This window comes from Miniopterus natalensis, chromosome 9 (genome assembly GCF_054644295.1).
Source record: "Miniopterus natalensis isolate mMinNat1 chromosome 9, mMinNat1.hap1, whole genome shotgun sequence".
Taxonomy (NCBI): domain Eukaryota; kingdom Metazoa; phylum Chordata; class Mammalia; order Chiroptera; family Miniopteridae; genus Miniopterus; species Miniopterus natalensis.
Window position 1 is genome coordinate 15304522 of NC_142089.1, and position 12895 is coordinate 15317416.

Below are 12895 nucleotides of genomic sequence, written 5' to 3' on the forward strand. Positions count from 1 at the left end.
GACCAAACTGAGCTCTGCCTCCCCAGCCCCACTGTGAAATCCAACATGAGCATTCACAGTGCGACAGGGACAGCAGGAAGCTCTGCTGGGAAGGAGTCCCAGAGGAGGGGATGTCTGAGCAGGACTATGAGCTTCAGAAAGGACAGCACATGCCAAGGCCCAGAGACAAAATCAGCTGGTTGTGTTCCAGGAGCTGTGGTTGGCTTCAGGGGGAAGTGAGGGTGGGGGAGTGTAGATGAGGCAGACCAGACCCAGATCTTCCTGGGCTTCTCATAGCAAGGACGACTCACAAGACAACATGTTTTCTGAGAGAAGTTTATTCTCTTTTTCACCTAGGTCATTGACAAGGGTCACAGAGAAAGCTCTGGACTTCAACTGGAGACGTAGGGCGGGGGTGGGTGTCCTGGGAGGCGCTGACTACTCCTCCTCCTCCTCCGCCCCCTTGTTTGCTAGCTGTCTGTGGACCGTGTAGCCTAGAAAAGCACCAATCTTGCCCATGAAGGCACTGCCACCAGTAGCCCCTGTAAAGCAAATATAGCCAGGTTACTTACAGCCCAGGAGTCACACCTGGGTATCCAAAAGTCTGGAAACATTGGTCAAGTCCACCCTCTTCATTTTCAGATGGAGAAACAGAGGCCCTGAGAGGGGATGGGACTTCTGTAAAGTGAATCCTCTATCCCTTTTCCCCCCAACTCACCACCTCACATCAGCTGTGTTTGGGAGATGAAAAAGACAGAGTAACAACTCCTTCTCTTCACAGCTGCGGTGAACACATGGTGTCATTAATAATGCTAATATCAGCCACCTTTGTGGAGGCCTCTCTATGGGTGCTGGGAGGTGCACAAGTAAGAGAGGACAACCGTCTTATAACACAGGACTGTTCCTAGCCCTGCCCAACCCCCTTATTTCCCATTGCTGGGGTAGGACCTGGTCTGTCTTCCCCTCTGCCCTGCCCTCACCCAAAGGACTCTGTTCTTTTGGGCTGGTTCTTTGGGCTTTGTCACCCAGAATTGAGAGAAGATGGAAGGTTCAGAAAGGCAGAGAGACAGTTTGTCAGGAGTGGTTTTACTCTAGGATTTTGGAGAGGTGCGCCCGCGCCAAAGAGAGAGAGAGAGAAAAGGAAAAAGGGTGGAGGAGAGAGGCAGGGGGAGGAGAAAGAGATACATAGAAATAGATATAAATGCACATTTTTAGAAGGGTCATTCTGAGCTCTGTGTCTACCCTCTTCATGGTATTCAAGAAACATAAGTCAAAACCAGGATCGGTATGAGATTGAATTGGGTTGTCTCACCACGTGTTTTTGCCACTCTAGGTCTCTGAGATTGAGCAGGTTAATAAAATGCTAAATTGAGGATGATTATCCTGGTTAACAGATGAGAAAACTGAGGCTTGTTGTGACTTGGACAAAGCATCAGGGATGCACCCGCCTAAAGGCAAGGAATCGGGCTGGCTGGGCTGGAATCCTGGTCTAGTGCGAGCCGGCTGGCGACTTGGAGTCAGTGCCTTCAGGCCTCGGAGCCTGGGTCACCCGCCGCAGGGCGGGGTTTATGAGAAGCCCTCCCCGGGGCGCCGAGGGGGCCTGTGAGAAGGACTCGGGGTGCTGCAGAGGGACGGCCTGTGGCCTGGGGTCTCCGCTCCGGGCCGGGCCCCGACTCACCCAAGCTCTGCAGCGTGGCCACCAGCCCTCCGGCGGGCACGCCGCCCCCGTTCGCCAACGCCGACCAGCTCATCAGCGAGGCCGCCACCGAGTTGGCGGCGATGCCGGCGCCGGTGAAGCCCAGAGCCGGCAGCCCCGCGGCTAGGAGCCCTGGAGGAAGGGGAGGCGGTGAGGGAGCGCCCGCGGCCGCCCCACCCTCCCGGGCTCCCGCCCGCCACACCCACCTCCTCCGACCGCCATGCACGCCAGCGCGCCCCAGAGTCCCGAGCCACTGTCCTCGGAGTTCGAGTCTTTTCTGTTGCCTGTGGGGAGAGCGGACAAAGCGGGGTGCCGCGGGGAGCAGAGTGCCCTACCCTGTGCCCGGTGCCCAGGAGTACCCACAGGCCTGGGGCCACCCTCCTCCTGTTTCGGGGAACCTCACTACGGGGAAGAGGCTTTTCCTGAGGCGTCGTGCCCGGCCTGTAGCTGGCTTTGAATATCGGCAGAACGGGGGAATTGACAAAGTAGGGATTCGAATCTGGGGCTCTGGCTACGACAAGCCTACGCTGTCGGTGGTCGTAGCTCCTCTCATTCAGAGGCACGCCGAAATCTCTAAACCGGGGATCCTGAAACCTTCCGCTTCTTGCTCCCCAAGCCTTCCGCGGCCCCATCCTTACCTGCCTCCACACCGCCGCAGGTGTAGAGCAGCAGGTAGCACAAGAAGAGCGATACCACCTTCTGCCGCATGAGGGCGCCGCGCCGGCTTTGTCGCTGGACCTGGGGACGGGAAGAGGAGAGACATGACCCAGGGCCAGTTTTGAGCCACGCTCGAGCGCTGTTTTCCTTTCCGATTGGAGGATGAACCCGTGAACAGCAGCGAAGTGCTCGGGGCTGGGCCCAGGACCCCTCTAAGGAGCCGCGGGATTTCCGCGGCGGTCATGTTCCTGCCCCAGCCTGTGGTCGTGAGAGTCGGCGAGGGAATCCTCTTCTGGTAAAATGCCTGGCACACGGCGCGTGCTCAGCTAGTATCATTACTTTGGTTTCTGTTCTTGACTTTTTCGTCGCTGTCTGTGTGACCCCGAGCAGGACACCAGGACCTTCTCTGGGCCTCGATTTACTTATCCCTCGGATGGGGGTATTAATAGAGCCTATTTCAGAGGGTGGCTGTGAGTTTTCAAACCATTCACCACTATGTCCCTAGCACTTAGGATAGTACCTGTCACCTAGAATTTTCTAAAAAATGGCTGTTGATCAATTTATTCTTCCAATGCAGTGAATAGTTATGGGCACCAAACATTGTCCTCACCCCAACTTCATTTTTCAGAAAGAAAGCACAGAGGGGTTAAGAAGCTCGCCCAAGGCCACACAGTAAACTGTTCAGCCTAGATATACACTCACTACTGTTGGAATTCAAAACCTATGTTCTTTCCATTATACCACAAAATAGGAAAATACATATGCCCCCAAATTCACCTCTAATGTGATTTTTGTCAGCTCAATGCAATTTTCTTGAATTAAAAACACCCCCTCCCATTGAGCACTTACTCAGCATTTTATGGCACAAGGTCATTTATACCCATAACCACCACATGAAGTAGGTACTGCTGTTCTCAACCACGTGTTATAGATAAGGAAACTGAAGCTCAGAGAGGTTAATATTCCCAAACCAATGCAGCCAGGAAGTGGCAGAATCAAGATTTAAACCTGTGATTACTGATTACCCACACTTTCAACAACCATTCCAGATTACTGCACTTATCATCCAAGATAACTCACTATCACACCAGATTCTACAACAAAGGGGTTTCAGAAATCATCCAGTCCTTTGTCAAGTATGGTGGCTTAATTATCATTCTGCAGATGAGGAACTAAAGCTCAAAAAAGGTGAAATGACAGAGTTAAGACCACAGATTGCTGACATGCCATCTGTAAAGTAAATCTCATGCCTCTTGGGGTTTTGCACCTAAAAGCCCCAACCATCCCCTCAGACCAGTCTTAGCCCAGGATACTAAAAAGGACTCGGTTATAGCTGGCTCTCTGAGCATGAGGCTCACAGGTAGGCAGAGAGTGACTGCTTGACATCCATGCCTCATAGTTTCTGGGCTTACCTTGGAGGAAAGAGAAGGAATCTTCCTACCCAGAGCCTGCTGATAGATGGGAGCAGCAGTAAGGTACAGCAATAGCTCTCAGGCTGCAGGCTGCAGGCTGCAGGCTGGCTTCTTATAATCACATTCAAACTACCCCCCCCCCCCTTCCTGATGGCCAATCCTTGTCAGAGTTTCTGTTTCCTGCACTCTGCAGAGTTTCCTTTTCTCTTCCATATCCTCCAGCAGCCTCTCTGCTTCCTCTTGTGGTAGCAAAGTGTAATTCTAGCTGGGGACTTGGAACAGCCAGGAGTATTCAAAGCAGGTAATGCTACAGTGAGATCCACGGCCTTTCTGGACTCAGTGAAGCCCAATCACTAGTTCCTCTTGGGGCCCAGAGGTCTGTCACAATTCAGTTCAATTAATAATAATGCTTACCATTTGTTGAGCACTTGCTGCCTGTCAGGACCTGTGCAGAGTGCTCTATGTACATGATTTTTCCAATCCCACAATTTCATGAAGTACCATATATTGTTGTGTTTTTAAAAATTATATTAGATCCTTATTATGAGTTTATTTTATCCTATAACTAGTTCACATTTTCACATGATTAAGGATTTTTCATGGCTACCAGAACAGGACTTGGGCTGCAGAGTCCCTGCAGACACCTCCTTCCACAGCCCCTTAAATCTTGGTTTAATCCACATAGTTATGATCTTTAGTTAGAGCTCTTCTAGATGGCCATTTTCTTGGCTTGCAGCTTTGAGAGAAGCATCATGAGAATCATTCACCTTCTGATAACCTAAGAAGGAGACTTGGAGCTAGGATGCATTTCGGGAGCACTTTAATGCTGAAAGTAATTTATTTCTTGTTGAGTTTTGACATTCCAGTCAGTCTGGCCAAATGAGTTAGAAGGAGGAACCTGTTGAGGCATTCCTGGAGTCATTGGAAGTACCTGGCAGGGATTTCTGCTTCAAGGTTTCCTTTTCAAGAGGTTTTGTATTTTCCTGCATGAATATGGTCTCCTTTGTGGAACTAGCTACAGATATCAATGGCTCTTCTTTTGCTTTAGTGATTTTCCTGTAATGGAAAGCCAGTGAGCCAGGTACTCTATGGGGTCACTGGGCTGAACCTTCACCCCCTCTACCAAGTGCCTGGGCAAGGCAATTTCCGAAGCACTGTCCCAGTTTCTCTGGAGACGTATACGCAGGTGGTCTAACTCCCAATACGTGGATATACCACCATGAACACTTTGGTTCAATGAGACCAAGCCAATAACTCAAGTTCAAGAAGGGAGACAGAGACGAACATAAAGCAAATCACACAGGGTTTATTTACCAGTTCCCGATGGTTCTCGGCACCAGCAGGGCCACCCAGAGGATCTGCCGAAAGACACACACAAGAGGGTCGGGGATGCGGCCGTGACGGCGTGGGTCACTGCAGTCCTCTGGAAGCTCTCGCAGAGATATGCAGGACAGAGCAAGACAAGGGTCAGCTTTCCCAGAGCTGGAGACGAAGTCTGTGGAGGGCAGACAATGTCCAAAGATGTGGCCGAAAAGCTCCTGCTTTTAACAGTTCAGTCGAAGGGTGTGGTGCATCTTCAGTGTGTCTTATCAGGGTCCTAGAGAGCTCGGGGGCCTGCTTGGAAGCTGAGGCTACAAAGTGTTAATCTTATCGTGGCACGCAGGCCTCATAGTTACACTCAGTCACACAAAATGGAGCTACTTATTTCAAGTCTAATACACACATCAAACTTATCTTCCTGACTCGAATACACACACAAATTTATTTCTATAACAAGCACCTCTTCAGTTAGTCAGTTTCCTTCCTGTGGGCAAGTTCCAGTTCTGATTCTGCCATTTATTAGCTGTGTGGTCTTCAGCAAGTCACCATTCTCTTTGAGCCTTGGTTTTCTCATCTACCCTGGTGCCCCCTCTTTTTGGCCTCATGATCTCTCCCCTACCCTATACTGTTTATAATCCTCATTTTGCAGAGGAGATTAAAGCTTGTGGAAATGAAGTCACTCCATACCATTGTTCTCTCAAGGTGGGTGCTGCTGGGTGCTGGACATATGGTAAGACCAATAAATCCCATGTTTGTGTGGACATACATCCTTTGCCATAAAATGGGTCCTATGGCCCTAGGTAATGGGTTGAATGTTCTTTAAGCCTTCGGATGGTGATGCTTGCAGGAGCACTATGGGTAAGAAATGTAAGTTCCAATAAGGATGAATCATTGCCTTCTCCAATGTGGAAGGGAGCTGATATAAATGACCCGTCACAAGGTGGCTGGCTGCTCTCACTGACCAATGTTGCTAAACTGTTGCCTGCTGCTGGGTGGTTAGCTACTTATTGGCAGTTGCTCGATCAGCCTTTGTGAGAGGGAGCCCAAGTTGTCGGATCCATTCCTTGCTGTATCCACTTATAGCCTCCTTGCTACCATGGCCACTCTTTTATGGGTCTTTTGCAAAACAACAGAGTGGCTCAGTTTAGAGGCTGGCTGACATCCACAGGATGGGGCATCTGACCAGCTGGCTGGAGAGCTTCCTCCTGCAGTGGATGGTCTCTGGTGAGCATTAGTATGAGACACAAAGATCTGCATGCTTTGTGCCTACTCCTATAGCTCCGTCCACATGCCCCTTATCCAGACCTGCTTATCTCCAAAATTCCAGTCTTGCTTTTTCCAGGCCCTTGACCAACAAGCCAAGCCATTTGCCACTTGTCAGGAATTAGTGTATATCTGAACCTCAGTCCATCTCTTCCTCTATACCAGGGGTGGGGAAAGTCCAGCCCACGGGACTGGCCCTGCCAAGGCAACTGCAGGCAGGATTCAAAATTCAGTAAGTCTAGGAGCTTTATTCATAGCTAATTTTTAAGTTGATAATTTTGTATGGCCTGCAAATGATGTTATAAATATCCAAATGGCCCTTGGCAGAAAAAAGGTCCCCCACTCCTGCTCTTTACAAAAGGTATGACAAAGTATATTGTTTATAGTTCTGCCCCCAGGAGGACTTACCACTGTCCAACTGGGGCCATAATAGAGCAGTCCATTTCCAGATGGTGCCAAAATATCTCACTGACCTATCTGTGAAATGAGTTCAACTCCTTTCCTTCTTTATCAGTTGGTTGCAGGGAACCCTCCATGAAGCCATAGGTACGGGTTAAAGGAGAGGTGTCAGATCAACAGATTTAAATCTAGGTGCCATGGAAGTCTGAGCTGCCTGTTCATTTCACTTACTCATGCCTCTGGACTCTAAGCCCAGCCCTGAATGTACATTTCCATCATATTGGGTTGCTGCTGTGCCTGTCTGATAACATCTAGCTTAAGACATATAGCCACCTGGCAGATGCTCAGTCACTACCGGGCCCACTGACACATCAGGACCTTTCTGTTCAAATGGACCATGGTGAGTATGGCCTTACTCCAGGATCCCAGGGGTCCTCACTGCAACCCTTCTATTTGAGCTTTCAGAGACTCCCTACAGAATGTTTATCCCAGATGGATTCCTCCAGCAACCTTGTATCTGCAGGATCATATTATCCAAAGTGTCAGCATAGCCTGTTTTATGGTTTGAACCTGCTGTACAGCTTTCTTGCTCTGGACACTACTCACGATTGGCAGCCTTCCAGATCACTCAATAAAGGGTTGGAGAAGTAGTTCTGAGTGTGTTCTCAATAAAGCTCCAAAATCCAAAGAGACCCACCAAACACTGTGCCTCTTTTTAAGTGGTGGGATGTTTGAGGAGAGATAACTTGTCCTGCTGTGCCCCAAACCACCGAATTCCTAAAAATGTTCCCAATGTGGAGCATGAATCTTCATGTAATTTATTTTCTACTCTCTGGCAAACATGGTGCTTTTACCACTTCTTGTTCATGTACAGTGAGCATTATGTCATTAATGTAGTGGATCAGTATATACTGTTCTGTGGAATGTCAAGGCACTCAAGGTCCCTGAAGACTACATTTTAACAGAGAGCTGGAAACAAAGCCTGAAGGAGATAGAATGAAGGTGCTATCATTGTGACATTATGAAGTAAAAGTAAACTTCCTTTACTTGTCCCTTCTCATGGGCATTAAAAAGAAAGTGTTTGTGGCCCTGGCTGGTGTACACCGGAAGGTTGCAGGTTCAATTCCAGTCAAGGCACATACCTAGGTTTTGGGTTCAGTCCCCGTTCAGAGTGCTTACCATCACATTGAGGATTAAGTTTCAACATATACATTTTGGAGGACATAAGCATTCAGTCCATTGAGATTATATAAGAGAAAAATAAACTTCTGTCTTGTTAAAGCCACTGAATAATTGTTCGTTTTCTTTGTTACAGCAGCCTGGTCTTACCCTAGGTGTCAAACCTCACGGTGATCTCCACACCCAACACAGTCCAAGAGCAGTAGACAGGAGCAGTAACTCCTCATGCTTGAGGGTTGCACAGGGAGCAGTGGGATATTTTCTCCAGTGGCCTTGAGCAGAGCACATATTGCTGGCAGATATGAAGAGGCCTTGTGATCTAGATGAGGACACAGCAAACCACATGGACAGATGAGTTGACACCAAATGGAAAAGAGGTTGTCACAATGGACAGATGAGAAAGACTAGATATTCCATAACCCCTCCCCAAAGACTAGATATAGTCATAGAAATTCAGTTCAGTTATGTGTCAAATATATCTCAATAAAGCTGGAAAACTGATTTTTTAAAGAAATTAAATTCAGGTTTTTTGTTTTGTTTTGTTTTAAATATATCTTTATTGATTTCAGAGAGAGGAAGGGAGAGGGAGAGAGCGAGATAGAAACATCCATGATGAGAGAGAGTCATTGATCAGCTGCCTCCTGCACACCCTTGACTGGGGATCAAGCCCAGAATCCAGGCATGTGCCCTGACCGGGAATTGAACTGCGATCTCCTGGATCCTAGGTTGATGCTCAACCGCCTAGCCACACCCAGCTGGGCTAAATTTAGTTTTTTAAAGTTTTACTTTTGAGTTTGGACCAAGGATTCATAATTGCAATAGAAGCCAGTTATAATTTTTATCAACTCCCCCTCTTCCACCCAAGACTTACACCATCCTCTGTAACATGAAGATTTTCTGAAGATTGTGAATGGGAGGCATACAATGACATTCTGGGAAAGCTGACCCAGTTGAAGCTATGTCCCCTCTCTGGACTTCCATGATACCCTGAGCACAGCACAATTTATTCATCCATTCCGTCAATAATTATTTCTTCCCCTCCGCCTTTCTTTTGCTACTATGAATAACAGGACTGGAAATATTCTCTTCTACTGCTCCCTCAGGGGCATACCCAACTGCTATTGCCAAAGACATGGAGGAAGACTAGATAAGAGAAGAAGGGACATGTTTTGACAGGGCAGACATTCAGCAAACACAGGTGTGTGTTCAGGTCAGTTCAGGAAACATCAGTCACTGTCTTCACTTTAGTCTCCCAATAGCTAATGACACTGTTGACTAAGTCTCCTGCTGTTCTCTTGGCCTCTAAGAAAATACTCTCTCCTCTCTGCGCTCTCTTGTTCATGGCTCCTTTGCAGGCATCTCCTCCTGAGGACACCTCTAACTGTTGGATGAACTTTCCCTTGAATCAGGAAGGGCCACTGCTCTCCTCCCTCTATGGACTTCCAAGGTAGTATCATCTAGTCTCAGGCCATTAAACACCACACATATATTAATAATTTCTCCAAAATGCTATCTTCATCTCAGACCTCTCTTCTAAGCGATACACAGACTAGAGCCCACTGCCTACATAATGTCTCTTCCTGGATATCCCATAGGCATCTAGAACTTAATATGTCAAAAATAAACTCTTGGTGCCTGACCAGTGTTGCTCAGTGGTTAGAGCGTGGCTCCATGCACCAAAGGGTTGTGGGTTTGATTCCCAGTCAAAGGCACGTACCTGGGTTGCAGGTTCACTCGGTCGGTTGGACACATGTGGGAGGCAACCAATCGATATATCTCTCTCATATTGATGTCTCTTTCTCACATCGATGTCTCTCTCTCTCTGCCCCCCTCCCTCCTTCCCTCCCTCCCTCCCTCGCTCTCTAAAAATCAGTGGAAAAAATATCCTCGGGTAAGAATTAACAAAAATAAATAAACTCCTGGTTTTATCTCTGAAACCTGTCCTTCTAGTCTTCCCTTTTGCTGGAAATACCACCATCCACATAACTGGGCACAATGACTATAATTTCTTCCTTTCCCTTACCACCTCCTAAATCCAATCCATCCCTAAGTCCTGCTGACTCCATCTCTAAAATATATCTTGAATCTGTTCACTTCTCTCTGTGCAACCTTTTACTCATCTCACCTGGACAACTGCAATAGCTTTCTCAGTGGTCTGTGCATTTATGCTATCTCATTATAGTCTATTCTCCTCAGAGAAGCCAGACAAATCTTTTGAAACAACAAATCTGTCACTTATCTGCTTAAAAACTTTGGCTTCTTTCCCATTATACTTTATACATTGTACTCTGAAAAAAAAAATCCATATGAGGTTCTACAGGCTCTGCACATCTGACCCCTGCCAACCTCTCCCTTCATCTTCTGTCCCTCTAAGCCCTGGCTATACTGGCCTCTCCTTCTTTTTTCTTTTTTTAAATCCTCACCTGAGGATATTTTTTTCCATTGCTTTTCAGAGAGAATGGAAGGGAAGGGGGGGGGAGGCTCACTGATTAGTTGCCTCCTGCATGAGCCCCAACCGGGGCCAGGAACCAAGCCTGCAACTGAGGTACATGCCCTTGGCTGGAATTGATCCCCAGACCCTTCAGTCTACGGGCCAACACTAACCATTGAGCCAAACTGGCTAGGGCTCCTTCTTTTCTTGAACATGCCAAGCTCTATTACACCTCAAGGTCTTCACCTTTCATTCTACTTAGAATGTAAGTCATATGGCTATGTCCTTCTGGACCTTCAGGTTTGGGTACCTCCTCAGAAAATTTTTCTCTGACCCTCTCTACTGAAGTGACTCCCCCTACTCCATCCCAACATTGTTCTTTGTCCCTGTGGCATGTCTTTTCATTCATAGTCCTTGTTATTTGTCTGACACTAGGCTGTTGGCTTCACAAGGGCAAGGATCACAACTGTTTCACACAACGGTGTATTCCTAGTGCCTAAGCTAGAGCCTGACACAAAATAAATACTCAACATAGTTTTGTTGAAAGAATGGATTAATTAGATAATTTACTGCCAACACCCCAAGCCTGAAGAAGGTGAATGTGGGGAGCTTATGAGAGGATACAGAGGATGATGACCTAGAATATGGTCCTTTTATTCCATAATGCCAGAATTTGATTTATGAAAAACAAGTAAATAGCCCTGCTGGGCATGGCTCAGTGGTTGAGCATCAACCTAGGGTCCAGGAGATCGCCATTTGATTCCCAGTTAGGGCACATGCCCGGGTTCCAGGCTCGATCCCCAGTGAGAGGCGTGCAAGAGGCAGCTGATCAATGATTCTCTCATCATTGATGTTTCTATCTCTCTTTCTCTCTCTCCCTTCCTCTCTCTGAAATCAATAAAGATATATTTAAAAAACAAACAAACAAAAAACAACAAGTAAATAGGCAATTGCAAAACTGGTAAGTAATATAGTGGAAATCAGAACTGGAGGCAGTAGGAACACAGACAGGCCCATACCCCAGTGTAGGATATGTATGTGATTAGAAGGGAGGCTGTGTTTACATGATCCAGGGCACCAGCATCTCCCTAGAAGAAAGTGTCTTCTTGTAATAATAAACCTTTATCTAGTTACCAAGTTCCATGTACTGTTCCTTGTTTGTTTTTAACGTGCTCACAGTTATAGAGCTTCTGAGTAATAGAGCTGGAATTCAAAGCCAGGAAGTCTGGCTCCCAAGCCTATATATCCTTTTTCTTTTCCACTAATTTGAGGTGAAATTCACATAACATAAAGTTTTTGTTTTTTTAAAAAAATATATCTTGATTTCAGAGATAGGAAAGGAGAGGGAGAGAGAGAGATAGAAACATCAATGATGAGAGAGTCATCGATCGAGCCTGCAACCTGGGCATGTGCCCTGACCGGGAATCGAACCCTGATCGCCTGGATCCTAGGTCGATGCTCAATCGCTGAGCCACGCCCGGCTGGGCCACATAACATAAAGTTAACCATTTTGAAGTAAACAATTCAGTGGCAGTTAGTACATTCCCAATGTTGTGCAACCACCACCTCTATCTAGTTCCAAAACATTTCCATCACTCCGAAGTAGAACCCCTTACCGTTTAAGCAATTTACCCATCACCTTCCATGTACTATTTTTGATCCCCACAGACCCAACTGTACAATTGAGGGAAGTGAGAAGTTTAGTGATGGGTCCAAGGTCACATAGCTAGTAAATGTGGAGTAGTGCTTTTGAACCTTATTTTCTGACTCCAGAGCCTAAATCTTTGATCAATACACATCTTTGGGCAAACCCACAAGGAGGGGGCTGGACTTGGGTTTTAAAGAGAGTAAATTTTGTTGGGGCAGTGCACACTCAATTGTAAAAAATGCAGGTTGAAGTACTGCATTTCAGCTGGTACTGCACAGGCGGTCAGAAGAGCCAAAAGTAATGTAAGCCCAAGAGCAACTCTAGAGCAGGCACTTTGAAACGTCAGCGCTACAGGAAGCTTTGTCAAAGCCTCAAGAACAATAAGTTGGTTAATTCCCAGGGCAGCCCCTATATGAGCCAAGCTGGGCGCTGAAGAGAAGCAGGGTAGCCAGGAGGGTGTGCCTTGCCTTTCGCATCCCAGCCAAGAAACCCCAGGTTTTTGTCTTCCCGAGAGAAGCTGGCGGTGCAACTGGAAAACACAAAGTAGGAAGCAGGCCTCAGGCCAATTGCATCCACTCTTGAGGGGTCCTCCAGGGCAAGAGGACACTCAGGGCGGCCCAAGTTAGTCTTTGTCTTCCCCTTCCTGGAGGGGCTGTCATCACTCTAGCATCCCTCTTCCTCAACACAGGGGTGCTCACTTTGGGATTTCCTCCTTTCTCGCTGCAGGTCAACGACCCGAGAGTTCTTCCCTTTCTTAGGGGTCTCAGACCACCCCTCTAAGTTGCCTCACGCGGTTGCCCCTTACCCCTCGAGTGATAACGGCTCTACGGGCCCCTCCTGCCCCGAAGATGGAGGGGTTCTCTCACAAGGCGCAGCATTCCGCCCAACCGCGCCCCTTCCTCTCCCGAAGG

At 47.5% G+C, this 12895-nt stretch overlaps 1 protein-coding gene and 1 pseudogene across 1 annotated transcript; both read right to left on the reverse strand.

Moving 5' to 3' along the window:
* Nucleotides 1-366: 366 nt before the first annotated feature.
* IFI6 (interferon alpha inducible protein 6) lies at nucleotides 367-3821 on the reverse strand. The gene is made up of 5 exons (XM_087820820.1): nucleotides 3745-3821; nucleotides 2314-2413; nucleotides 1882-1959; nucleotides 1658-1807; nucleotides 367-521 (listed from the first exon to the last, which is right to left on the reverse strand). Exons 2-5 carry the CDS (start codon nucleotides 2381-2383, stop codon nucleotides 418-420), a joined length of 402 nt encoding a protein of 133 aa, XP_087676946.1. The 5' UTR covers nucleotides 2384-2413; nucleotides 3745-3821; the 3' UTR covers nucleotides 367-417.
* Nucleotides 3822-4346: 525 nt separating this feature from the next.
* On the reverse strand, nucleotides 4347-6961 carry LOC107541987 (DPY30 domain-containing protein 2 pseudogene; annotated as a pseudogene).
* Nucleotides 6962-12895: the final 5934 nt, after the last annotated feature.

Coding starts and splice junctions, on each gene's coding strand:
- IFI6 (XM_087820820.1), bottom strand. CDS start 2,383: ATGCGGCAGAAGGTGGTATCGCTCTTCTTGTGCTACCTGCTGCTCTAC. Junction 1,960..2,313: donor CTGCGGCGGTGTGGAGGCAG/GTAAGGATGGGG, acceptor CTCTCCCCACAG/GCAACAGAAAAGACTCGAAC. Junction 1,808..1,881: donor GTGCATGGCGGTCGGAGGAG/GTGGGTGTGGCG, acceptor CCCTTCCTCCAG/GGCTCCTAGCCGCGGGGCTG.